Source organism: Artibeus jamaicensis, unplaced genomic scaffold (genome assembly GCF_021234435.1).
Source record: "Artibeus jamaicensis isolate MK-2021 breed Jamaican fruit bat unplaced genomic scaffold, CSHL_Jam_final scaffold_614, whole genome shotgun sequence".
In the NCBI taxonomy this organism is placed as follows: Eukaryota; Metazoa; Chordata; class Mammalia; order Chiroptera; family Phyllostomidae; genus Artibeus; species Artibeus jamaicensis.
In genome coordinates, this window is record NW_026522050.1 from 1479554 (window position 1) to 1505871 (window position 26318).

At 59.1% G+C, this 26318-nt stretch overlaps 1 protein-coding gene across 1 annotated transcript; it reads left to right on the forward strand.

The window, feature by feature from the left end:
- The first annotated feature begins 1612 nt into the window (after window positions 1-1612).
- Window positions 1613-21316, forward strand: EHD1 (EH domain containing 1). Its single transcript, XM_037146437.2, has 5 exons — window positions 1613-2164; window positions 5568-5665; window positions 15567-15979; window positions 18609-18773; window positions 19286-21316. Exons 1-5 carry the CDS (start codon window positions 1761-1763, stop codon window positions 19808-19810), a joined length of 1605 nt encoding a protein of 534 aa, XP_037002332.2. The 5' UTR covers window positions 1613-1760; the 3' UTR covers window positions 19811-21316.
- Window positions 21317-26318: the final 5002 nt, after the last annotated feature.

The following is a 26318-nucleotide window of genomic DNA, read 5'->3' on the forward strand; positions in this document are numbered from 1 at the left end:
TGTGCTTGATGGAAAGAATGCCAATGAAATCCAACTAAAAGAAGTAAATCAGGGACCTGAGATTGCAGGCAGGGCTCTCCAATGCCTAGAGAGAAATGGGAAGATGATGGATTTAACATTACTTAGTCCCGCAGAAGACACTGAGGTCTGCCTGACCCTCTGAGGGGTGGGTAACCAAACCTCCCACTGGACCCAGCTCCCCTAATATACTGCTTGCTCTCAAATTTGAGTTCCTGCCTTGTCCTCTTAGTCTGACAGCCTGCTTCCTTCCGATATAGGCACCCAGCCCTCTAGGCTCCCACATACATCTCTCAGAAGCCAGATAGTTGGCCACCAGGCCTCCAAGTTTCTGAGTACTTTTTAGATCTGTCCAGGAGCCTTCCAGGACCCCGTCCTACACTTTGGTATCCTGCACGTTGTTATGGTTACATAACAATCACAGTCCCCAAAGCTCTGACATCACCCACTGAAGATTCTCATCAGCCTAGAAAGCCAAGGGGACCTATGTGTGGCCAGTGCTGATGACAGGGAAATGAGCCTAACAGCACAGCCAGGAACTGGTAAGGGGGTGGCCACAGGTCAGAGTGAAAAAATAGTCACTCGCGGTGACCTGGAGAGGAAAGCGGAAGTATTTGGGTTTTTAATTCCCCCCAAAGTTCCCACAAGATTTCAGTTACTCCACATTTCCCCTCCTCCCCACATAGGGAATTTCCTCTTCCTTAAAACTCTGAGACCAGAGGGCTTCAACTTCCTCTTTACCCCCTTCCACCCTGCCACAGCTGCAGCCTCTTTAGGGAGGTTCTCTCTTCCCCACGTCCAACGTCACACACATCCTCCACCGCGTGTGTCCCTGTCCCAGTTCCAGCCCCTTTGGCCTAAGGGGATCTCTTGTTGCTAGTCAGACTTTCCCCATTGGCCTCCTCTCCCTCCCCATTCTTCTTTCCCTAGTCACCACCCCGCCTTGGATGTTCAGCTTCCTCGACCAGCTCTTTCTTGCCACTCCCTCTCCCAAAGCAAAGATGCGGAGATGGAAGGAAGTGTCAGGGAAGCAGGGCTGAGAGAGGAGGTGGCGAGGAAGGGCAGTGCAGATGTGTAGGCAGCAGCCTCCGGGGTCCTCCCGTTTCCGGGGATTCTGAGCCCGTGGGCGGAAGAGGACCGATCAGGGGTGGGTGGGGAGGGAAGACCGCAGGTGGGGCGCACAGTCAGGAAGCTGGGGTGTTTAACTGGGCGCCTCGCGGGTGCTGGAAGGCACGCGGGCCCCAGACCTCCTCACTCCCGACCACCGCCTCCCCCCTTCCCAACCGCAGCACTTCCGCAAAACGCCCTTCTACGGCAGAGGCGAAACCGCTGTGGTTGCCACGGCACCGGGACATGGGCGGGGAGCCGAGCAAGCGGCGCTCGCGATATTTGGAATCGGCCAATAGGAGACGGGGGAGGGAAGATGTGGCGTGGGGTCCGCAAGCAGCACTCTTCCTCCCCTACCCAGTTCCCTGCCCCGCCTTCCCGGCGCGCGCCCGAACACGGACACCTACCTTATAAAGGGCGCCCGACGAGGCGCGCGCCTCACTCCGCGGACGGCGCTGCGCGGCCTGTGACGCGCGCTTGCGCAGTGCCGGCCCCTCCCCGCCCCTTCCCCGGCAGCTCCGCGTCCTCTCCGCCTCTCCACCCCTCCGCCGGCCGGGCCCCGCCTCGGCTGCCCGCCCTCTCCCTGCTCCCAGCCGCCGCTCTGTCCGGCAGCAGCCAGCCCGGTCTCCGGCAGCATGTTCAGCTGGGTCAGCAAGGATGCCCGCCGCAAGAAGGAGCCGGAGCTCTTCCAGACGGTGGCCGAAGGGCTGCGGCAGCTGTACTCGCAGAAGCTGCTGCCTCTGGAGGAGCACTACCGCTTCCATGAGTTCCACTCGCCGGCTCTGGAGGACGCTGACTTCGACAACAAGCCCATGGTGCTGCTCGTGGGCCAGTACAGCACAGGCAAGACCACCTTCATCCGGCACTTGATCGAGCAGGACTTCCCGGGGATGCGCATCGGGCCCGAGCCCACTACCGACTCCTTCATCGCCGTCATGCACGGCCCCACTGAGGGCATGGTGCCCGGCAACGCGCTCGTCGTGGACCCGAAGCGCCCCTTCCGCAAGCTCAACGCCTTCGGCAACGCCTTCCTCAACAGGTACTCTCCTCTTGCCCGGGGGAGCTGAGGGGAACGGCCGGAGCCCCGATGCGGCACTCGGGTCCCGACCCTCCCGCGGCGGCCTCTCCGCCTTCTTTGTCTCCAAGGCCACGACGAGACCCTCAGCGACCACTCCCAGGGACAGTGTACAGAGTTCCCTGCTGCTTTCCATAGAAAACCCCCCTTGGGCTCTGGGAGTGGGCGTCACCGGCTTTCCGGGCTTCGGTCATCCCCCAAGAATTTTCTAGGTTATCAGTTTAACTCCCACCGCCCCCCACCCCCGGCAGATCCCAGTCCTCCTTCCTTCAGAACTAGGGGTTAGTCTTGCCTCCACCCGCTTCCCCCAGACTGGACACACCTAATTCATTCAAAACCACGTTTTTCCCCCTCTAGGGTCTGTTTCTTAAGTGGAAAAATATGGTGAAACTTTTAGCCATTCTCTTTACTGCTGCGCTGTGTCTCCCCTGGGGCCGGCGGTTTTGTGTAGGAGAACGGGGAGGATCTGTCTGGGGCAGCAGAAGGATGGGATGGGAACACTTCTGCCAAGGTCCGTGCTGTCTTAGGGGTTACAGGAAGCAGCCTGGGGGAGTGGCCCTGGGAGCTCCTGGAATAAGGTTCAGACCCTAAGGCCCTCTCTAGACTCACTAGGAGGTTCCTTACCCTACTGGGGCCTCAGGTTCCCCAGTTAGACGGACAAAACCTGCCTTCTCATGATGAAAATAATTAATCCTCTAAGATTCTAACCTTCACAGTGCTACGGATAAAACTCATTCACCTCCTCTCTAAGGAGTGCAACACCCAAATTCACTTTCCTCTAAAGGAATGTGGAAGCCCTAGTCAGCCCCCACCCCCATGGGCCACACGAAGGGCCCTTCACAGATCTGTCCTCTCTGCCACCCTCCATTCAAGGAGTGACTCAACATGCCTTTTGGAGTCTGGGTCTCGGTGAGAGCCTCGACTCTTGCCCTCCAGGTCTCCACCCTGTGTGATCACAGTCCCTTCCAGACGCAGTCCGACTGCACAGGGCAGACCAGCTTGGCCCAGTCCAAGCTGGGGCCAGGCCTACTTCCAGTTGCAGGGCTGACCATTAACAGAGAAGAGAGGCTGCTCTTGTTCTTGTGCCCTTGCAGACCTTTGAGCCTGTCCTCCTGTCACAGCTGGTGGCAGTTGTGTGTGGCAGGGCCTTCGAAGCCCTTTAGTGAGACTCCTGAAGCGGTGAGCCCCTGGCCTGGGCCTCTCTCTGAAGGATGCCGGTGTTGCAGAAGCAGAGTGTCCGTCTGTAGATAGGGGTTTGGCTCAGACTGCTAACCGGTGGGTGCGGTGCAATCTTGTGGAAAGTTTGGCTGCTCTGCTGGGAATTCCAAGCATTATTAAGGCTCTGTTTCATGCAGAACTTTGGGAGCTTAGAAGGAAGGGTAGCTATACCTGCCTCGTTTGCCCTTAGGTCTCCACTTCTGCTTGTGAGAGCAAACCTTGTTTTTGAAAGGAGAAACAGGCACATGGCCTGTTTGTTGCATTTGCAGACCTAAGGTTTCAGGGCTGGAAGGGACCTTAGGCACCCTGGTGACCCCTGCCTCATTAGTTCAGGAAATTTGTCAGGCTCACCCAGCAAGTGCACGTGTGTTTGTGCAGCCATTGCTGCTGCTCCCACCTGGAGGAACTCGGGAGTGCTGGGTTCCCAGACAGGCGCTTCGCTGCTGTTGGTGCCGCAGGACGCAGGACGCAACAGCCCCACTTGTTTCCTTCTTGCCACCCACTCATCTCCAGAGGGTTCCCTAAATACTAAGGGCCCTGCTGAAAGGGCCCTTATCGAGCTCAGGGTGGGGCCTGGGTTCGCACTGGAGCAGAGGCCTGAGCCGTGTCAGCCTGTGCCCCCCGGCCAGCCAGGGCACACAAAGGGGGCTCTTCTCTGGCTGACACAGCCTCTCCCAGCCCTCGTAAAGAGACCCATTGAGTCATGAACTTGACTTTCTGGCGCTTCCCCTCTAAGTGACTGTTCTAAGATAAAAATCAGATGGCGTGGCCCCAGGACCGCCTGGCTCAGTCAGGGGTCCTAAGATCATCCTGTGAAAACACGTTGCGTAACTATTACCTCCCACTTCTGGTGCGAAGTGAAATCTGTTGTCGGACATCCTTGATGAGAAGATGGGATGGGGTGCATCTGTGCTGCCTTCTCCCCTTCGTGTTTTCCACCTCATTTCTTGGGCTTTGCAGAGCGCTCGTTTCTGAGTCCTGCAGATGTTAGCTTACCAGTCTCATCCACAAGGCATTTTCATGTATGTGACTGACTTCCCAGAGCCGGTTTTATTTCAAACCCTTTCAGCTTGGTCCTCTCTCCAGCCAGTCCCTTCCCTAGCAGGAACCCCAGGTCTGGCACACCCTGATTTACGGAACGCAGACTCTGCTGCGGGCAGCTGGGGAGGCTGAGGTCCAAGGTTTGTTCGCCCTGTGGGTCAGCTGGTTTTGCTGTGTTGTGTATTTGCAGGTGATACCTCTCACCCCTGGCCTGTGGGCCACTGGTCACCTGGGGGTGGGGCCAAAAGAGGAAGCTAATCAGCTCCGATTCCTCCCCATAGTTGGAAAGGCAGCTGTAAGCCATCCTACAGACACTGGGTCAGTGTTTTCTTTGCTCGTAATACCTTTTGCAGAGAAGGTTTTAAAGGAGCCTTTCCTGTGTCTAATCAAAAATCTCTGCTATCAGTTGGGACAGCCCTTTGCTGTTCTGGGCTGTCAAGTCCCATGGGAACTAGGCACACACCGCGAGGCGCTCGCTCACGAGCTGCTGATCGCTCCGTGGCTTCACTCCTCCTCTGCAGACTTGGACTTTTCAGAGAGTGGTGTCTGCATCCTGCCCACCGACCAGCCCATGTGGTCCTCCAGCTTCCACTGCCACCCACTGCTGGAGGAAGCTGGAGGACTGCAGTCCCTTCCCCAAGGAGCTGGGTGCAGGGGATGGGGCTGGACACAGCAGCAGTAGGAAAGGACCGTCTCCTCGGCATGTGCAAACGTAGCCAGTGGTTGAAAATTGTAACATGGAGTCACACAGTTCCGGGGTCGCCCTTCTGCTTCCCTTCTGGGATTGAATGGTGACCTGGGCTTGTGCAGTTTTCACTGACACATCAGAAATCTGAACTCTTGAACTCCAGGGGAAAGCTAATGTGAGGATATGCTGATGCGGATCAGATTGAGTCTGCTGGTTAGATAGCAGAAAAGAGAGTATGTACAGCTTGCCAGCCACCCTTGGAAACTAAGATGAAAGAAGCCCTCTGAGCTCCTTGCCCTGGGAAAGGACGCAGAGGTGGCGATGGCGCACAGAAGCACCGCTGGGCGCTCAGAGCTGGGCGCTCAGAGCAGCGGTAGCTGAGTCTTGACCCCTCTCTTTCCGGCTCTCGCTCTCGTGCAGGTTCATGTGTGCCCAGCTGCCCAACCCGGTCTTGGACAGCATAAGCATCATCGACACTCCGGGGATCCTGTCTGGAGAGAAGCAGCGCATCAGCAGAGGTAAACAGGCTGAGATGGCCGGGGCGCCCGAGGTGGTCAGACTGCTTCCATCTGACCTGGGATGCGGACCAGATGCCCCCCTTGAGCTCTGCCCCTGCCCTAGTGAGAGTCGTTCCCCACCGGCCTCGTGTGTTCGCTCCAAGCCCTGACAGGCAGGCTCTGCTTTCCTCCCTGGCGCCCTTTGCTAAGGCCACAAGAGCTGCAATGTGAGACCACAGCCAGTGCTGTGTATCTTTCGTGCTCTGCAACTCCTGGAGCACGCTGGGAAGCAAGGCTGGGAGGTGGGGCCTCGTGCTGGCTGTGTGGTCACAGAACGTTGCTCAGCGTCAGCATCGCTCGCTCCCCTTAGTGAGAGTTTAAAAGCTTTGCCTCCCGACACCACAGTCCCAAGTGAGTCCTGCAGGCCTGTGAGAGGACGGGTGGACTTCCACGGGCCACCAAGAGGAGACTCTGGCAGGAGTTTGTTCGGCGTTTAGGGACTAGTGGAATGTGTTTGAATTGCTTAAATGTCAGTGAGTAGCAGCCTCCCTGGGTGGAAGGCCTTTGTGCTGACTGAGTACACAAGGCCCATTTGAGTTGTGAGCTCCAGGTTCAATTTTGCCAAGCTTTTCTAAAGATCTGGCTCAGGAGGTGACTGATCTGCGTTCAGTTTCTGTCGCCTGCACTACCCCCCCCCACCCCGCCCCCAGCCTTTTTGTAGAAGGGCGGGGAGCTCAGGGAGCAGGAGGGCAGGCTGCTGATGCTATCCAGGGCCCGGCGTCGAGCCTGCAGCCGTAAATGTGAAACTGAAAGGAGAGCAGATTGAGGGGCTGAGGACCAGGGAACAGTTTGTTCATCATTAACTTGCACATTTTTCCTGCACCCCTTTCCCTCAGGCTGCCTGGTATTGTTGAGCTTTGCGGTAGAAGCCAGGGCCTGAGGCCTGGGGGACAGTGTGTGTCTGCTGTGACTGCGAGGGGCTGGTGGTCCCTGGTGCTGACAGACCTTCTCCTCCTCTCCTACCCCCGGGCCCCTGCCTGTAGGATTGCGTCCAAGCCTGCGGAGCCTGTTCAGACTCCGTCTCTAGACCGGCCTTGAGCTTTTACCTTCTTCACCCGAGTGTACTGACATCCCAGGAGTTCAAGGGAGCAGATTTAGGGACCCCATTCTAAAAAGGCTAGGGCCAGTTTTCTCTTGTTGCTATTACTGTCCTAGTCTGGTTCTAAGAAAGTTGCCTGGCGAGCGAAAGCCTTGTCCTGTGCCAGAGCGAGGCTAGAATGTCAGAATCAGTTCCTGTGGAGGGAAAGGCCCACCAAGGGAAATTGCTGCTCTGTCTCCCTCCAGGGCTGAGCTAAGAGGGACTTCTTCGAGTCTCGATAGAACTGTCTATTTAACGACCTGGAGGGGTAAACGGAGGGGCTTCTTCTGATGGGGGCTCCCTCTGGGCCTTGCGCAGTGTCCCCAGCCCCCAGAGCAGTTGGTGTACACGTTTTCCTTCAGACGAGGGACGGTACATGAACAGAGGCTTGTGTTCCCAGAAAGCCACCCTCAGTGTGACCTTCAGAGCTGGGAGTTACGGTCTCTGAGGGGAAGGGTTTAGGGCTCTGTGGGTCTGCTGTCACGTAAAGGGAACTCAGAAGCAGCTGTCTTTGACCAGTGCCGGGAAGTTCCCCTACCGCTGTCTTTGACACTTGAGCTGTGTCCCTAGACCTGGCCAGCTGAGAAGTTGGGAGTGTTTGTCTAGACGCAGGAGGTACCCAGGCTCTGCCTCCTCTTCTTCCTCAGGGCAGGGCCTCGGCGTGTCCTCTAGTCACACAGAGGGGGCATGTGACGTGACCACAGTAGCCCTGGCCTCCTAGTTGCCCGTGCAGATGGCAGATACCTGGCCAGCAGGAGGTGGACTCCGTTTTTGTCCCCCCGCCCCCCGGCTCCACCTGTGGGGCCCGCCTTTTCCTCTCCAGGTGTAAAGGTGCGGCCCCCGGGTCCCTGGGGGCCCACAGAAGGCCCTCCCACCCCATCAGAGACAGGAAGGAGGAGGGAGGTTTGAAGATGAGCACTTCGCTCTGCTGGGAGATCAGACTGGTGTCACTAGACCGTTTCTTCCCCTCCATAGCCCTGGAGGCTGTAGTTTAAAGTGTTTTATGAAAAGTTTCCAAGCTGGGATTTGCTGTGAAATACATTTGGTGTCAGGATGTTATTGCAAGAGGAAGGCCATCACGCGGGGCCTCCTAGACGTCCTGGGTGTGGGTCCAGAGGGGTGGTGGCCTTCGGGTGGATGGAATGGGAGTGGATTTCTCCTTGAGGCCCCACCCATCAGTTATTGCAAAGGCCCCGTGTCGCCGTGTCCAGCAGGGGAAATCAGAGTGGGGCAGCGTGTTCCAGGCTCCCCGGCCGCCGCCCCTTGGCGCCCTCGGCTGCTGGCGTGGAGAGCAGGTGTTTCCCGCGCAGAAAGATAGAGCCGGCAGAGACCGTGGGTCCCGGGCGGGCGGCAGGAGCGTCTGCGGCCGCCACCCGTGCTCCCTGGAAACACACAAACATCCGTCTGGAGCTGGTGTGTGCATGAGGGTTGCTAATTAATGGCACCCCTTTCCATTTCCCACCCTATCTGCCTGGACCCTCCAGACTCTTTCCCCTTTCCCGTGGGCCCTAACGTGTGCAAGAAATACGGTTGGTGAAGAGAAGGTAGGACCCATGTGGGCCCAGAGCCACCGGGACACGGCCCAGGCCCTGCGAGAGAGCCCTGGGAGTTGCTGCAGGTCTCCTCACTTCCTTGCTGTGCTTATCTCCCGAGGGATTTGAAAGATAACGTCCCCTCTGTCAGCAGAGCAAGGTGACCTGTGGACACAGAGTTCGTTCCAAGTGCCGCCTGGGTGACAGGCGCAGGTGTTCCAAAGAGCATCTGGGGCTGGTTGCACTGGTGCCCTCGGCTTCTGCGTCACTGGCCACCTGCACAATTACATCAGGATACTTAGTGGCAGCCCTGGGAGGCACCCTCGGTGGGAGTCCTGGCCCAGGAAGCAGGGACCCAGCTGGTGCCCTGCCCCATTGTCGCCATGTGGCTGTGAGCCACGCCGGAGCTTTCCTGTCTCGGTGTGCCCCCCCCCCCCCGGAAGTTGTGCCAGCAGTGAGGTGTCCTGAGGACTGGGATTAGGAGAGCGGAGCCGGGCCAGCCTTGTGCCTGGCTTTCCACCGAGCAGACCCGCTCCTTGCAGTCATCACCACAGCTGCACCTACGAGGGAGCTGCCACTTTTCGGGAGAGGAAACGGAGTCTGAGCAAAGTTGGGGAGTAGCCCGAGATGCTGCACGGGCTAGCGTGTCAGCGCCGGGACTGGAGCCTGGCAGAACTTGTTCTTGTACCGCACTGTGCTGACGGGGTGCTCTGGGGTGGAGGAGCCCTGAGAGCTTGGAGCAGACAGGCCGTGGGCCCCTGCGGTCCTTCCTGGGGGGGGGGCCACCTGAGCTCCCCTACAGCGCTGCCCTCCCAGCGCGCTGTCACAAGTGGACCCGTGGTCCTGGGCTTTGCACTGCAGTGCTGGGATATTCTTTCTTCCCCTGGTCTCTGCCTCCAAGCCATAAAGCGCCCCTTAGGCCATCCATAGGCTAGCAGGAAGGGCCCTGGCCAGGGCCTGCTGGTCACCTGGGGCTGGCTGGGCTCTCCCTTGCCCTCCTGCTCACTGTCCCTGATTCCCAGACTCCATCCACGACCGGGAGCCGGCCTGCTCCTTCATGGTCGGGCATGGCCTCCCCAGCCCTGAGCTGGAGCCCTCTGACCCAGAGGTGCTGACCTTCCTGCTGACCCCCTCCTGAGATGCCCCACCCCTAAAAGCCATCCAGGCCAGGGTTTTGCCGTGGGTTTTCAGCCCATGGAATGCGTCACGGGCTAGCCCGCAGGCCTGGTGGAAGGCTCTGGCTCTACAGCGCCCACAGAGCAGTTAGTGACGGAAGGTGAGCACTTTCGGGGCTAGGCCCCGGAGTGGCCCCCAGCTCTGGGAGCTGCACCGTAACACAGGGTAGCAGTAGGCCTTGTCCTGGGTCACAGGCGTTTCCTAGTGGAAAGCTCTTGTCCTAGTGCCTGGTGCGCAATTAGATGTTCTACGAATGTCAGCCGGTTGAGAATAGGACACTGGAAAACCCAGGAATTCCCAGACTTCGATGAGGAAGGCCTTTTCCCGGCCAACCTCTGGAGGAGCTAGAGGGCGGGGAAGCACTGACTCAGCGGGGTTTCCCTCCGGATTCCAGGGCCTCCTCCGGGCGCTGGGCCCCTGTGCAGTGCCCTCTTAAAAGCTTGCCTCTCACCATCTCCCCTGCACCTCCCCACCCTGTCCAGCCAGACAGCTTTTGGCCTGAGCCCTCCACGGGAATGCTACCCACTCTGCCGAGGGGTGTGGGCTGCTCGGCCTGCGGAGGAGTGGTACCAGCCGGTGCCGGCGCTCGGCACCTGTTCCGGGGTTGCCAGCCTAGCGGCTGGCTGGGTGGCAGCTGGCCTGAGCGCCTACAAATGTTCGGTTTATATTTGGCGTACGAGGCTTGCTTCACTCACTAGAAGCAGCCATTGCCCACACACCATCAGACTCTGAACGTCTCGAGTCCAAACTACGCATCCCACGTGCGAGTACTCGAACTCCCCGTGCTTACAACGCACCAGGCGCTCACTCAGCGCCCACAGCAGACCCGAGAGGTGGAGATGTAGCATTTTCACGTTTCAGATGAAGAAACTGAGGCTCAGAGAGGGAATGTAGCCTTGCTGGGCTCTTGCCGCTGGTGGTTCAGAAGGTTCAGGATTCAAACGTGGGACTGATTCCAGAGTCCGTCTGTCCTCCCTTCTGGCCCCAGTCCTTTCGCACCGTTAGGTCAGATCTCCTGAGGTCCACACCACATACAGTGACATGTGCCTTTCCAGGTGTCAGCTCTCTGAAGCAGGTGCATAACCGCCACCATGGCCTAGACAGAGAGTTCCCATCACCCCAGAAGGTTCCTCGAGCCCCGGTGCAGCCGGTCCCCAAAGTGTGCCTTTTCCAGAACGTCCTGAGCGGAGCCCTACGGTGTGTGTCGGGTGTCTGTCTCTGCTTTCACTTAGCCTGTGCTTTTGAGGTTCCTCCTGTGCTTGAGGGCGTCTGTGGTTTGCCTCCCCCGTGGCTGGGCAGTCGTTTGTTACCCATTCCTTCCCCCGCTGAAGGGCATTGGGGTTTCCAGTGTGGGCAGTTTTGAATGAAGCTGCTATAAACATTTGTGCACAGTGCAAATTTTAATTTCTTAATTTCTCTTGGGTGAACAGGAGGCGTGGGGAGGCCCCTTTGTCCTCACCACTGCACTGCCCTGGAAAAGGTGGTCTCTTAAGAACTTTAGCCTGCGGAGGCTCAGCGGCCGGCCGGCCGGCCCGGGGTCGGTGCTCAGCTCCTCGTCTCGGTTGTGCCCTCCCGGGCCCAGCGTGGGCTGGAGGCGTGTGTGATGGAGCTACGGCAAGAAACACCCGGCCGCAGACTGAATGGCAGGAAACAGAAGTTGGTTGGAGGCAAACCCTCTATTGTTCATGTTCTAGAGACTTTCGGAATGTGTGAGGCAGCTTTCCCTCTGGCTGCTGGAACTACCTGTGCCCGGAGGGTGGGTCAGGCCAGGAGGCAGCACATCTGGCTGCTACCGGCCGGGCCGGGGTGCCCGGTGACGGCAGACCCCTTGAGGAGGGCTCAGGAACCCAGCCCAAGGGAGGGCCTCGTCCCCACAGCCGATGGGCCCCGCCTTTCTGCCCGAACCCCCGGCACTGGGGTGGGGGTGGGGTACAGTACACGGTGTACAAGACGTAACCACTTTTAGCTGGTGGTTCAGCAGAGTTAAACGGGTTCCTGTCGTGGGGCCGCCACCGCCACCGTCTCCAGCACGTTCTCCTCTTCCCACACAGAGGCTCTGCACCCCTGAACCCTAACCCCCTTCCGCTCCTCCAGTGCCCGGCAACCACCTCCGGGTTCCTCCTGTAAGTGGAACCATATTTGTCCCTTGTGACTGGCTTACGTTACTATTCCATAACGTCCTCAGGGTCCTGGAGCTTTCTGAGCCAGAGCTGGTCCCCTGTGGGCGATGGCCTGGCGTTGACCCGCCCCGTAGGGCAGCCTTTCTGTGCCAGCGTACCCCTGGGGCCACACCGTCCATGTCCTTCCTGGGTCAGGGGTGTCAGCGCTCTCACCGCCCCACCCCCCAGCCTGAGGCACACGAAGCTGCAGACCTGTGTCCCCATCTACATGGGTGGGGGCACAGTTTTCTCTTCCACCAGGGACAGCACGACTTCCCACTCATTGTGGAATTGCCTTGCATTCGGTGGTGGCTGATGCCTGATTGTAGCCTGTCACTAAGGCTGACCTCTAATGTGTCCCAAAGCCTGAAGGTGTCCTGCCTTGGGTGGCGCCGGGGGGCAGGGCACTGGTGCTCATCCCTGTACTTGTCACCTGCACAGGAGCTCCGGGCTGCATGGGGACTGTGGCCGCCTGGCCGGTTCACGGATTGATAGATGCTCTCGCTCTGGCCCAGGCTAGACAGGCCATTTCTCGGGCCCAGTGAGGTGTTGGGGGGCTAAGGGACAAGGGGTGGGCCTGGTGGTGGCTGCCTCCTGGTCATACGTGCTCATAGACCTGCGGCAACACCACACAGGCCTCGGTGTTGGGACCCTTTTTGTGACCTGTAGGCGGACTTGGCCAGCCATTGTGTCTCCCTCACCGAAAGTGAGATTTTTCCATAATAAACAGGAAATTTCATTCACCTGCAGAAAATGGACTTCGCTCTCTTGGCTGCCAGCTGAGGTGCTGGCGAGTAACCGGGTGTGCGGGCGGCGGGCGGCGGGGCACTGGCTCTGGCTGGGACTTGGGCTCTGCAGGCAGTGACTCTGGTGCCTCACCCCCGCCTTTCCCCACCGTGTGCCTGGCCCCCCACCATTGTGGGGGGCTGAGGCCATGTAGGGTGGAGTGTCAGGGTGACCTCACTTCTGGGCCAAAGCTAACTTGGGCTCCAGCCCAGCCCATCAGGGCGCCCCTCTCCCCGGCGCCTTCATTGTGGCGTCTCTGCCTCCCCAGCTGTGGGACTCTGGTCATTTGAACTTGTGCTGGTGTGAGGACAAACAGTTTGAAAAGGGGAGACGTGGGGCCTCGTTTTTGCCAAGAGGGAGCTGCTGCTCAGTCCTTAGTCATCACTTTCTCAGCGTGGACCTGCCCGTCCGGAGCCAGCCATAAAAGGCAGCGCAAGGCCGGCAGACTCCCCAGCGGGGGGCAGCGCTCTCTGCCCCACTTTGCTCAGCCTGCTCCTCGGTTCTTTTCTGCTGAGGGCTTTACTCTGGGCGTCTCCTCTGCGGCTCTGGGACCCAGCTGACCAGTGTCCTGGGTCCACAGGGCCTTGTACTTTGGAGCTTGCAGCCTGTGAGGGTTGCTTTGCTGGCAGCTGTCACGGGAGCGGCTGGCACTTGCTCCATGCCCGGCCACACTGAGCACGGCGAGTCCCGCGGCCCTGTCACTTCCAGCCAGCTGCCCCTGCCTTCAGGAGGCTGGTTGCTCCCCTGCCCAGACCGAAGTTCAGAGTCACGGCGGCTTTGCTGCTCCCTGCCCCACCTCACCTGCACCACCTCCCCTCCACCCTGCCGAGGAACCCCAGCCAGCTGAGTGGCAGCTTCTGATCAGAGCATCCTGTTTCCTGCTGTGCCGGGGCAGAAGGCAGCCATGCATTGTCACCCTGGAGCGGCTACCGTGCTGAGTGGGCAGAGGCAGTGGCTTGGTGGGGGGGGGGTCTTCCTTAAGTTTCGGGGTCTTCCTTAAATTTCAGTGTCTGGCCAAAGTAGGAAAATTGGCCTCTGACCTAGGAGCCAAACCCAACATTTGTCGCCCTTCGTTCTCAATCAGTGACGCAATCCCAGGCTGCCTGGCCCTTGTTCCAGTGGGCTCGGTCACCTCTCCCCTCGCCTGCCCGACTCATGGGTCATCCCAGTGACCGGAGCCCACCACTTTGCCTCATGAGACCCTCCCGTGAGGGTAGACGGAGGAACTGGCTTTTAAACTTTACAGATGAAGAATGAGGAACTCAGAAGTTAAGAACTTAAGGTCACAAAGCTGATGGCTGGAGCTGGGGGGTTGAATCCAGAGCCGTCTTCGTTAAAAGCTTGTGTTCTTTCTGAGTGCCGGAGCATGGGAAGAGGCTGGGAATACCGGGCTGCGGGCACGTCGGCCACACTGAAGCACACTTGAACCTGGAGGGCTTGGTGGCCAGAAGGTTTATCATTTGACCAGGCGGGGATGGGGCCGGGCTCTGGCCCAATGGAGGCAGCGGCTCCCTGGGGGCCGCCTGTGGACTTGAGTTCAGCCCCAGGTCCAGACACTGCTGCCCAGGTTCCTGAGGACAAGGACTGCCTTTCCTGTGCTCCGAAGGTCGCACTGGGCCTTTTCTTGTCACTTCGTCCTCTTCTTAGGTGTCCTCCTCTACCTGCTTGCTTTTCTGTCCAGAAAACACGGGTCTGAATCCCCACCTGGCCGGAGGGGAGCGGCATCTGATTGGTTGGTTTCTGGGCAGTGTCCCCAGCTCTCCTCCATAGGAGTGGCTTCTCTGGCTGATGCCTCCTCGGTGGAGCGGAACTGCACTCTGGGAAGCCCTGGTGGTGCGGGGAAGGCCAGCCTACATCTGGGGGTCCCGTGGGCAGCAGGTGAAGGACGAGGAGAGTGAGCCTGGACACAAGGGCACTTGTCCCAAATCAGCCAGAGAGGCAGCGGCAGCGCAGGGGCTGGGACCCAGGCTCCCCAGGGTCTTCGGGCCTTGTTCCCACAGGGCTTCCTGCCTCTCCTGGGGGCTCCTGGAAGGAGAGAATTTTTATTTCCTCTGGGGGCAGTGGAAGAGATGGAAACATTTCGAAGGGGCATAATTACAAAATAGGACACGTCGAACTGCTATCACAGAAACCGCCAAATCCACTGGCATAAATCGGATACCAGGTAGCTTGTGTGAAAAATAACCATCCTGCAAGGCCACCTGCACCGGGCAGCTGTCATCTCTGAGCCCAGGGTAGCCCCCCAGGGTGAGGGACGGAAGCCGCCCCAGCTCCTCTCCTGGCGTGCGCACTCCAGTCCTCAGGGGAGGGAAAAGGACGAGGTGCTCGCACTCCTTCTCGTTCGTTTCCGCTGCCGGACAGCAGGGGCACCATGAGTTTCTGCTGCAGTGAGACCATTCTGTCCTGAACGGAGGAGTCCCAGCTCCTGCCCCGTGCAGCCCCTCCTTTAGAGGGGCCTTCAAGGTGTAGAGCGGGAAGTGGCTTCACGCTTCACTGGCTCGTTGTGTGCAGAGGTCACCAGACTCTTTTCTGCGGGGTCAGAGACTTCATACTTCTGGCTTTGCAGGCCTTGCAGCCTCTGTCACAACAGCTGAACTCTGCTGTGGGAGATGAAGCAGTGCAGGCAGTGCAACTGCGGGGGGTCCGTTCCATATAACTTCATTTACAGAAGCTGTGGTGGGCCCGGGAGTTTGCCAGCCCCCAGGGTGGAGGAGGCGTGAGTCTCCTGCAGGACAGGGAACCTGGACAGCAGTAGCCGCCCATGGCACTGCCCTTACTTGCTGTCACCGCTGTGCCGGGGCACCTGAGTCTGTCTTCACCACCCATTGCTGAGCTGTGCTGCCAGGGTCTCCTCCTCACTTCTGCCATGGCCTGACCCACTTGAGAGCTTGGGTTTTCTGACCTTTGCATTATTTATTTTTTTAAGCATCTCTTAATGCCAGGTTCTGCATGGGTGAGGGTGCTACCATTGTGGGTGCAGAAATTGGGGGACCTGGTGACCCTGCCCTCAGGGTGCTGTGCTATCCATGTGAATACATTCTGGAAATATAAATGACCCCACATGGAGAGGTGCCAGGTCGGGTCAGTCTGTCCCCTGAGGTCCCAGAGCTCTCACCCTTCTCTTCCCACAGGGTATGACTTCGCGGCTGTCCTGGAGTGGTTCGCCGAGCGGGTGGACCGCATCATCCTGCTCTTCGACGCCCACAAGCTGGACATCTCTGACGAGTTCTCCGAAGTCATCAAGGCCCTCAAGAACCACGAGGACAAGATCCGAGTGGTGCTGAACAAGGCCGACCAGATCGAGACCCAGCAGCTGATGCGGGTGTACGGGGCCCTCATGTGGTCCCTGGGGAAGATCATCAACACCCCTGAGGTGGTCCGGGTCTACATCGGCTCCTTCTGGTCGCACCCCCTCCTCATCGCCGACAACCGCAAGCTCTTCGAGGCCGAGGAGCAGGACCTCTTCAAAGACATCCAGTCCCTGCCCCGGAATGCCGCCCTGAGGAAGCTCAACGACCTGATCAAGAGGGCCAGGCTGGCCAAGGTAGACCGGGCGGGGCCGGGGTTGGTCTGCCCTGCCCTGCGGGGTGCCCGAGGCCCCACTGCGCTGTGTGTGAGCCAGTCCTCTCTGCTCCCGTGGGTGCAGCCTTGAGTGAGGTTCTTCTCAATGCGCGTAAACCTCCGACTGGAAGGTGCCACTGTGCCACCAGGCAGCCCGGGGAGTGGGAGTGGGTGGGCACGCAGGTTAAGGCCTCATGGGCTCCCCCTCCCAGGTCTCTCTCACTCTCTTTTTAATAAAGATTTTTATTTATTTTTAGAGAGTGGGAAGGGAAGGAGAAAGAGAGGGAGGGAAACATTGATCAGTCGTCTCTTGTCCACCCCAACCAGGGACCAAAACCACAACCCAGGCACGTGCCCCGACTGGGAATCAAACCGGTGACCTTTCACTTTGCAGAATGATGCCCAGCCAACTGAGCCACACCAGTCAGTGCCCTTCCCAGGTCTCTGGGGCACCGATGTACACTCAGCACGTGCTGAGTGCTGAGGACACAGTGGGGACTAACAAGTCCCCACCCTTTTAGCACTGGTTAGACAGTATGAGCAGTAATTTATCTGTAGCATCTTGGGGAGACCCCAGGCTGCTGCAGAAGCAGACGTCTGGGGAATGCTCTCAGTCGCGTGGGCCAGGCTGCGGGGCCTCTGGTGGGAGCGGATGCTTAAGCCAGGAGAGGAAGCTGGTGGAGAAGTGGGTTTTGAGCTGGAGAACGCCGGGTGGCTTCAGCCCCCAGAGGCCGTGTGGACTCGCCCCTGCCCCTCCATGGAAGCTCGGGGCCTGCTGGCAGCATCTGAATCGCTCAGGAGTTTGAAATCTCATCATCTGGCCAAACACATGAGACTGCGGGCCTGGGAAATGCCACCAGGACCCTTCAAACACAAAGGAACAGAGCGTGTTCCCTGAGGACATATGATTTTGCATAGTGTCCAGTCTTGAGCCTGCCTGTGTAAGTCTTCAGGCCGGGTCATTGTTCACATGAGAAGCCGTGGTCCTCGAGGCACAGAGCCTGGCCCTCAGCCCCAGCTGGTCAGCTGTGGCGGCCAGCAGGGACCCTTGTGCATCACCGACTGATGAAACAGTGGCGGAGGGCCGACGGGCATGCGGAGGGTAGGAAGGTGTTCCGTGGGTGCCGCGGCTGTGGCGGAGGAGGCAGTCCTGTGGCTGGGGGAACAGTCACCCTGGCTCCCGAGTATCTCAGGACTGGGGATGGGGCGTCCCCACTGGGTGGCAGGCCTTGTCCTGGGAGAGCCAAGAAGAGCCCTGTGGGCAGTGCTCCTGCCTCCAAGGAGCCAGCTGCCCATGGGTAGCCCTGCGATTCGGAGACTCCTCTGTGGACAGAACACGGCGGCCCAGGGCACCCCACACTGTCTCGAGGCCCGGTATCAGGTAGCATTTGGCCTAAGCAATGAGAACTGACCCGCACCCTTTCCTACTGGGCTGTGTCTCCACCCTGGTTACCCAGGGTGCTCGTGGGCCGCAGTGGAGCTTATCAGAAGGTGGGTTCTCGGGCCCTACCTCTGCCCTGCCAAATCGGAGTTTGTATTTGAACGTGATCCCCTGGGGATCTGCATGCAGAGTGAAGTTGCAGGGCTGCTCATTTTTCTAGATCAGTGACTTCTGGAACCTGCTTGGTGAAAGCAGCTTGTTCTAAGAAAGGGACCTATGAGAAAACCTGAGTAATTGGCTCCTGACCTCAAAGGATCAAGGAACATCTTAAGCTGAAGGAGGCCAGGCAATGAACAGAGGAGAGGTTGATGCAGCCCCTGCTCAGGCCACCAGGAAGGGCAGCTCCCCTCTCCCTTGCCCAGCCCCTCTCCTGGCAGGGCTGCCGGAGCTGTGACCCAGCCTCCTTCTAGGACAGAACAAAGGGCAGACCTGGGTCTGCCTGTTCATTTACAGAAGTGGTTGTGCAATCGCCTGGCCTGAGGGCGCACTGAGTCACCGTCCCTGGGAAGCCCCGTCGTCTCCGATCTTGCTCCCCACCTGCTGTTCCTTTTCCAGGAGTGAGTGGTTCTCTCTGGGCCACTAGTTGACTGTGACTCTGTGATGGGCCGCTTCCCTGGGCGGTTCTCCACCAGGCTCCTAGGCTAACACAGATAAGGTCAGGCCAGTGGAGGGGATTTGAAGGGGTTGAGTCTGGGAGAAGGGGGCACAGACTGGCTGGCTGCAGCCCACGGCAGCCAGACGTGGCTTGGCAAAGCAGAGGATTTGCAGGGCTGGTGCCCTTGGAGGGTTGCCAGCATCACCTGCTGTGGGGGGACAAAGGGTGTGCTGCCCTGAATCAGCAGATGTCTGGCAAGGTATTGAAGCTAAGCTAAAGCTTGGACATCTGGGAAAAGCCCTGTGGGATTTTTCTAAACTTTAGTCATCCCCGAGGCTTTCATAATGACAAAGAGGAATAGAATTCAGGCTGCACGGGAGTGTTATGACCTCAGCGTCCTGTCTACATGTTTGCGTAGGCAGGGCAGCAGGGGCCATGCCTCTGCCACGTGTATGGGCAGAATGTGGGCCCGGGCTGCCTCTGGCCTCCTGCGTCACTGTCCCGCCCTTCCGGGGAGCCCAGCTGCCGGCCACACTCCTGACAAGGTGACCAGGTGCCCCTTCCCCATCTTCCCAGGTCCACGCCTACATCATCAGTTCCCTCAAGAAGGAGATGCCCAATGTCTTCGGTAAAGAGAGCAAAAAGAAAGAGCTGGTGAACAACCTGGGCGAGATCTACGCCAAGATTGAGCGGGAGCATCAGATATCCCCCGGCGACTTCCCGAGCCTCCGCAAGATGCAGGTGTGGTGCTCCGAGCCCTAAGCGGGCAGTTGGCCAGGGCGCAGTGAGGGAGGTGTGGGCCAGTGGGTCTTCGTGGAGTGGGGCTCCCCAAATGGAAGCATCCGGGTTAGTCACCAACCCGCCACTGGAACTGGAGAAGTGGACCCAAGTCCTGAGGGGAGTGGGGTGGCAGCCTGGGCGGCGGGGAGATGAGGGACCATGCCAGGCACTCTGGCCTCATTCCAGTTAATTCTCTCCCTTGACCTGCAAGGAGGGTGTTTATCTTCCGACAGACATGGATGTGTGAGAGGAAGCCAGGCGTGTGCCCTGACTAGGAGTTGTTTTAGGTTCACAGGCCGGCGCCATCTGCCCCGCACTGAGCCACACCAACCGGGGCCCCAGGGGGTATCTATGGTTGCCTGGGCTGTTGAGGGGTTGGGGCTGTGGCCAGGAGCCCACTCCTCCTAGGAACCGTGGCTTTGCCCGCTCCACCTGGAGTCCACCTCCCCCTTCCTCCCTGCCCCCCCCCCCAGGAACTCCTGCAGACCCAGGACTTCAGCAAGTTCCAGGCCTTGAAGCCCAAGCTGCTGGACACAGTGGACGACATGCTGGCCAACGACATCGCGCGGCTGATGGTGATGGTGCGCCAGGAGGAGTCCCTGATGCCCTCCCAGGCCGTGAAGGGCGGCGCCTTCGACGGCACCATGAACGGGCCCTTCGGGCACGGCTACGGCGAGGGGGCTGGTGAAGGCATAGATGACGTCGAGTGGGTGGTGGGCAAGGACAAGCCCACCTACGACGAGATCTTCTACACATTGTCGCCTGTCAACGGCAAGATCACGGGCGCCAACGCCAAGAAGGAGATGGTGAAGTCCAAGCTGCCCAACACGGTGCTGGGGAAGATCTGGAAGCTGGCCGACGTGGACAAGGACGGGCTGCTGGACGATGAGGAGTTTGCCCTGGCCAACCACCTCATCAAGGTCAAGCTGGAGGGCCACGAGCTGCCCACTGACCTGCCCCCACACCTGATCCCCCCATCCAAGCGGAGGCTCGAGTGACCACCCGGTCCCCGTGCGTCCAGCCATCTCAGCGCCCAGCCAGGCGGACACTAGGGGGAGGGAAAGGGTCACCAGTTCTCAAGGTCTATAAAGACTGAGTGGCTGTTCCCTCAGCTCTTGAAAAGGAAAACCACCATCGTTCTTTCAAGCTGTGCCTGGGCCCAGCAGGGGAGGCGGGTGAGACTCGTATGTGAATGATGGAATTTTATGCACAAGAACTATGGATATTTTTAATATATAACATTGGAGGCGGCCTTCTTTCTTGCCTCCTCTTCCGTCTGACAGCCCCACGCCTTCACGCACACAGCTCTGCTCGCCCCGCCTCCGCTCTGGATGCACAGCACTACGGCCACCGTGACCGTCCCAGCTGGCCTGGCCTGGCCGCTGCCGGACCCTGGGGCCGTGTGTGGACAGGAATGACATGTTGATTCCTAAACCGAGTCTTGTTGCTTCCAGCCAGCGGCTTCCTCCCCGTGCTCCCGGCCCCACTGCTGCTCGTGCCTCCACCGCCCTCAGCCCCCTGGGCACCGGCCTGCCCTTCGCTCACATGGGCTCCCACCCCTCAAGTGGCAGGCCCAGCTGCCTTTTGCAGGGGGGTCAGGAGGATGGGTGGGTGTGAGAGAAAATGTTTTTCAGAAAAATATATAAGCTAGTTTTGGTTCCGTAAAAGTAATGCCTTTTATACTTGACCAAATTTTCCAGTAACTTCCCAGCCACTCGTTCAGAAACTGTGATTTTTGTCACCTTTCACACACTCCAACTTGGGGGGCAGTTCCCCCCCCAGGACCCATTAGACATGAGTGCGTGCAGAGCTCACCCCACGGGGGACCCCAGAGGTGGCTATGTGCTGCACCCTCAGTTTCCTGGGACATTCTAGGGTACCTCCCTGCCCCACCTTTGGGGGGTGCTGGGTCCTCATGGACCTGGTATGGCTTGGTGCGCCAGCCCTGGCCTAGTGGCCAGCGACCAGGGACAACCCGCTCCTTCCCTGTTTCACCGCCCTCCCCCCTCATTTCCCAGGGAAGCCCTCTCCTTCCTTCCTTCCCTTGAGCGAAGGGTGTCACATGACTTGGAGGTCCTTCGAACACCTTCTCCAGGTGAGCAATAACCGAGAACCAGCGAGAGGCAGGCTCAGTCTGCCTCACTGTTGTGCCTCAGCCAGGCTGTGTGAGGTCTGGGGGCCCGGGCGGCCATCGCAGAGCCACCGTGGCAGGGGGAGCGGGGTTCCCACCGGGCACTCTCATGGGGGTCTCTGGGACCCTGCACTCGGACCTCTCTGGCCCCAGCCCACCCTCCCAGGGCTGCCCTCCAGGCTTCTGTCTGCTGGGTCCGAGTGCCTGGCAGCTGGCTTGGTTCCATCCAGCTGGCCTTGGCCACCCCCCCCACGGTAACAGGTGGGAAGGAAGGCGCACCATCAGGTCTTCACCGTCGGGCGCAGTGGCGAATCCACGCTTGCCTGTTGGAAGAAAAGCGGCCTTTTTCTCCCATTAAAAAAGTTTAACTGTGCTGGAGCTGGCTTCTGGTGCTTCCTTGTCTCCCGGCGGCCTGTTCCCCACGGTGCCTGCCGGGGCACTGGCAGACCGTCTGGGGGGCCAAGGTGCCGGGTGAGGCCCATGCCCAGTCATGCTCAGCTCCTACAGCTGCTGCCTCCACTTAATCGACGCCTGCAAACAGGGCTGATGAGCCCCTTTCCTTGTCCTGGCAGGGGCTGAGCAGTAGTTTATTTGAAGATGGAGTGGAGAAGTTGAGAGAACCTTTGATGACAGAGCTAGCTACCTGCCCTGGGGCTAGGGAGAAGGTGTCTGCCTTGTTGGACCTTCACAGCATCTCCTCCAATCTGGGCCCCACCCTCGCCCCCGACAGGTGGGCGCCCGTGGGGCTCTGGGCACTGGGAAGGGTCAAGTACAAAAGGGCTGACCGGACTTCGTACTAGCCCCAGGGGGTTTTAGGTACAGTGAGGCTGGTACTCTGACCAAGCAGACAGACCAGTGACAAAAATAACAATTACAAAGGGTGGGGCCAGCCATGTCACAGAACAGGGGAGGGGAACTGTGTACCAGCAGAGGGAAGGGACACAAACCGGAAGCTGATGCACCGTGGAAGGGTTCAGACTTGTGTAACCACGGCGGGGCACACCCCGGGCGTGCTTGTGGCAAAGGGGCCTACGAGCAGGTGCCCGGGTTCTACGGGCCAGGCCCCGTGTGCCAGCCCTCGCAGTGGGTGTCTGGCCTGACGGCCGGCATCTGATTGGCAGTCCTCCTGGCACCACTCACCGGTTTGCCTTGTGCTGGGTTTGCCTTGACCGTCACAACTGGGGAAGTCGGTGCTCTCTCCCCACGACACCGCCGAGCCCTGAGGGCTTGAAGAGCAGGCACACTGGACGAGAGGCAAACCCAGTCTGCCTGACTCCCGAGTGGGAGCCCCACGAGCCCCTAACCCAAAAAACAAAGCTTACAGCTCAATTCTGTAGCAATAAACTCAGATTTGAGCAACCCACATGGAAGATTAAACAGTAAATGCTCTCCCTGCAGCCTGGGTCCCTAAAGGCTTAGCACAGCCCCTCAGTTCCAGGGGGTCACCCAAGAGGTGCAGTGTGCTCATGCAAGCTGAGAGAACACACAGAAAACATAGAACTCAGGAGTCATCGTGGACTGTGCCAGAGGCGCTGCTTGGCAGACTGCCCCTTCCCTGAGCCCACCACACTCTCAGCACCCTCCCCAGGGTGGCGGGGCAGCTGCCCCAGGAAGTGGCAGCTGGTCTGAGACTTGGAGGGATTGAGGGCTGGTGGCTGCACCCCTGCTGGCCTGGACCTCAGGCCCCTAATCTGAGTTTTATGGCTGTGGCGGGAGATCAGGGAGGGCCAGTGTTTCTGGGCAGAGGTAAGGTCGTCCCAGAGGTGGCACCGTCCCAGAGGTGCCCTCTCCTCACCTCATCCCCTGCTTCCTAGATCCTGGGCAAAATGCCTCCTTTTAGAGGCTGGTGGGACACAGAAGGGTGACTCCACCCACATCCAGAGCTCCTGCACTAAGAGGCCTCTGGGGCCGTCTGCCCACACGGACCTAGAAAGCAAGGGAGCCCACCCACTGCTCCGGACCCCACATGGCAGCTCTGTTTTATCACAGAGGTTCCATGTGAGATGAGAACATTTCTGCTCCCCAGTAAGTAAAAATGTCACCATGCATTTGCTACCCGCTACCCCCCCTTCCTGTTCTTCCATCAAATGAGGTGGTTACAGAACTTGCCCAAGGCCACCAGACTATGCAGGGTTAAGACACCCAGCCACCAGTTCTGCCCCTCTCCATTCAAGGCAAGGCACACAGAAGGCAGGCCTCAGGCAGACCTGCAGGGGTTCGAATCGAGGCTCTGCTGCTCACCGGGACTGGTGCCTTCTCCCTGCCTGAGTCTGTTCCTCCTTTGCTGAATGTAGACAGGAGCTCCTGCTTCCCAGGCAGGGGCCCTGGGTGCCCGACTCGCATGGCCATCTTTGTCGATCACCCAGTGCAGTCGGCCAGGGTTGGGGTGAGGGTCAGTGCCGGGAGCCCAGCACCCCACCCAAATCCCAGAACAAAGCAGGTAGGATCCACCCTTCCCTGTAGCAGCTGACAGACTCGGTGGCGCCCATGGGTCAGAGAGGCGGTGGCCGAGGGGGCTCAGGCTTGGTTTCCTGTGCGAGCAGAGGGGTTGCTAATTATAAAACCACATGGGCTGCAGCCTCTGTGGAGCGTGGGAGCCCCTGTGGTGTGTTGGAGCAGCTCAGGGAAGGTTTTCGGGAGAAAAGCCAGGATGATGAAACCACCATATGTCCACCCATTTGGAGCTCCGGACTTCTCAAAGGACACGCCCTTGGTGTGCTGGGGTGGGCAGGGGAGTGGGAGTGTAGGGCTGCCAAGGACTAGCTGGGGGAGCGGGGACCCCTTCCCTGAGCCCACCACACTCTCAGCACCCTCCCCAGGGTGGCGAGACCCCACCATTTCCATCAGCCCCTCCCCCAGACAGACACACGTTTAAATGAAACTCGGAGCTTGAGCAGCAGCGCAGCGGCCCCCCTAGAGACAGCTCCCAACCACACACCCCTCCTAGAGACAGCCCAGAGCCCTTTGCCGGCCATCCCTGACGTCGGCTATCGTGGGGAAGCCATGGGCCCAGCTTGGGAGGCCTGCGGTGTGGCTTCGGACCTGGACCTGACGGACCGCGCCAAGCCTGCCTGTGTATGGGCCACTCCCAGGACCAGAGACCGAGGCTCTGGGGACCAGAAAGCCTGGATTCCCTGCTACTCCCTTGGACTGGGCTCTCCCCCTCTTTGGGATCCCCTTATCTGAAGCATCCCCTTTCTGCTGGGGGGGGGGGCCTGGGGAGTCGAACTAACAGTTTCTTTTTTTCTCCAGTCTCTGGGGTCACACACTGTCCTCCTGCTGCCAGGCACTGGCCTAGACCTGGAACCTGGAGAGGCTCAAAGCTGGTACCACTCACCTCCCGGCCTTAAGCTATTAATCTGTTAAGGGAAGGTAGTAAGAACACCCTCCTCTTGTAGGGCCCCTGTGGAGATAGCAAATCTGCAGTCACTTTGAAATGCTAAGAAGGGCCACAGGAACGGAGCGGTCTGCCATGATTTGCCATCTGCAGGGCTCCAGTGAGAGCTGGTGCCAGCACCTGGGGAGCGGGAGAGATTATGTGGGAGCAGGTGTCTGCACCTGGGTGGGCCTCCAGGAAGCAGTGGCCAAGGAGTGTGAATGAGGAGGTGATGGGAGGTCTCCTGCTCAGGCCACATGCAGAGACCCCGCTCCCTGGGGTGAGACCTGTGCAGCCCTGGTGGTCCAGCTCACACGAGATCTGAGAACAGATCTGCTGGGGCAAAGCAGGGCCACGTGCGGGAGCTGTTTCAGGTGGCAAGGTTGGAGGACTGGCTGCTTGTTGAGCCTGGAGCAGGGGTTCGGGTACAGACTGAGTCTTGTGGGGCTTTCTGACCTTAGAGCTGCAAAGGAGTGGACAGGGAGCTGACCCCCTTTTATAGACAAGAAATGGAGGTTTGGACCAGGGTGCAACAAAAGCAAACGCAGGCCCAAAGAGAACTGCACCCAGATGGACTGCCCAGCAAGGACATCAGGCAGGCTCAGTATTTGCCTGAGACTCAGTTTCCCCTGTGCTGTTCTATGCAGGGATGGGGTCTGAAGGGCCAGCGCATGGTTCTGTCTGGGAATTCAGGGTTCAGAGCAGGTAAGGGACTTGCTCAGAGTCACACAGACAGTGAGCCAGGACCCGGAGGTTTCACCAGTTGGTCATTGGCTGCAGATCCCCGGAGGCCGAGGTGGGGTGGGGTGTGGGATCAGGGTGTCCAAGAGAGGCGGTGAGGAATGGCCCATTTCCCCACCCATGCAGGAGCCTTGCCTGGGAGATGGAAACCTGGGTCTGTCCCAAGCACCTCCTCCTCCTCTGGTCTCTGGCACCCTCCTGTGGCCTCTGAGGGTGCAAAGCCTCCTGTGGGTCTCACCCCCAAAAGAAGGGCTGTAGGTAAGGGCCCAGGGGGCTCAATCACACAATCCTAACCCAGCTTTCGGAAGACACAGAGGCTGTTGGATTTGAATCTTGGGTGCCTTCCCCCACCTGACTTGGGTACGGAGGGAGCCTGTCTTGGCTTCCCCATTCCACAGACCACAGACAGGACTCAGAGGTTAAATGGGAGAGACCCCTGGGGAAGCCCGGGGGCTGCTGGGGATGCTCAGTTCAGCTCCACGGACAGTCCGAGGGCCTCCTCCCTCCACGCAGGCAACCTGACCCTGTCAAGACTCAAGAAGGTCCCCGCCTAAGGGAGGAGGCAAATCCCTAAAGAGATGTTTTTTCATGGAAGAATTTGTTATCTAAAGACACTAAAGCCCTCTCCCTTTTGATCCCTCCTTTTGGACAGACCCACAGTCCTATGGCAGCTGGTCCAGCCCAGCTGGAGACAGCTGGGCGGAAATCAGAAATACCACCAAACAGAGCCAACTCCCTCCCCTCCCCTGACCTCCTCCAGCCCAGTTCAGACTTCTCCTTGGCCTTTAAGTTCCAGGCGGCCGCAGGCCCTGCTCCTGTCTAGGCTTTAAGAGCCTGTAGTGGCGTGCTCTCCTCCCTGAAGCAAGCCCACACCTCTCCCTTCCCCCATAGGCATGCATCTCCTAAACTCTAAGGGACTCCACGAAGACATGCAACCAGGGGAGCAAGGGGCAGCGGCAGCTCGTCCCAGGCTATCCCCTGAACCTGAAGCCTGAGGACTTGGAGTTACCAGCTCAGCCCCACTGCAGGGTCCCCTTATCCTCAGCCTCTGAATTCATCTTTGTTCATCTGAAGTCTCAGTGGGCCCATGTGCCAAATGGATGTAACCATCCTTGCCTCATACACCTGTCTCCCGGGTAGGCTGCAACGCTACAAAAAAAAAAGAAATCAGAAACTGGAAAGTTTTTTTTGGGGGGGTGCCAAGCACGGTCGGCATCCCGCGGAGGGAGCGGACTACAACTCCCATCCGGCTCCAGGG

What these genes read in the sequence shown, in the direction of transcription:
- EHD1 (XM_037146437.2), top strand. Translation starts at nt 1,761, where the DNA reads ATGTTCAGCTGGGTCAGCAAGGATGCCCGCCGCAAGAAGGAGCCGGAG. An exon ending in GAAGCAGCGCATCAGCAGAG is followed by an intron (nt 5,666 to 15,566) that starts GTAAACAGGCTG and finishes CTCTTCCCACAG; the next exon opens with GGTATGACTTCGCGGCTGTC. An exon ending in AGAGGGCCAGGCTGGCCAAG is followed by an intron (nt 15,980 to 18,608) that starts GTAGACCGGGCG and finishes CCATCTTCCCAG; the next exon opens with GTCCACGCCTACATCATCAG.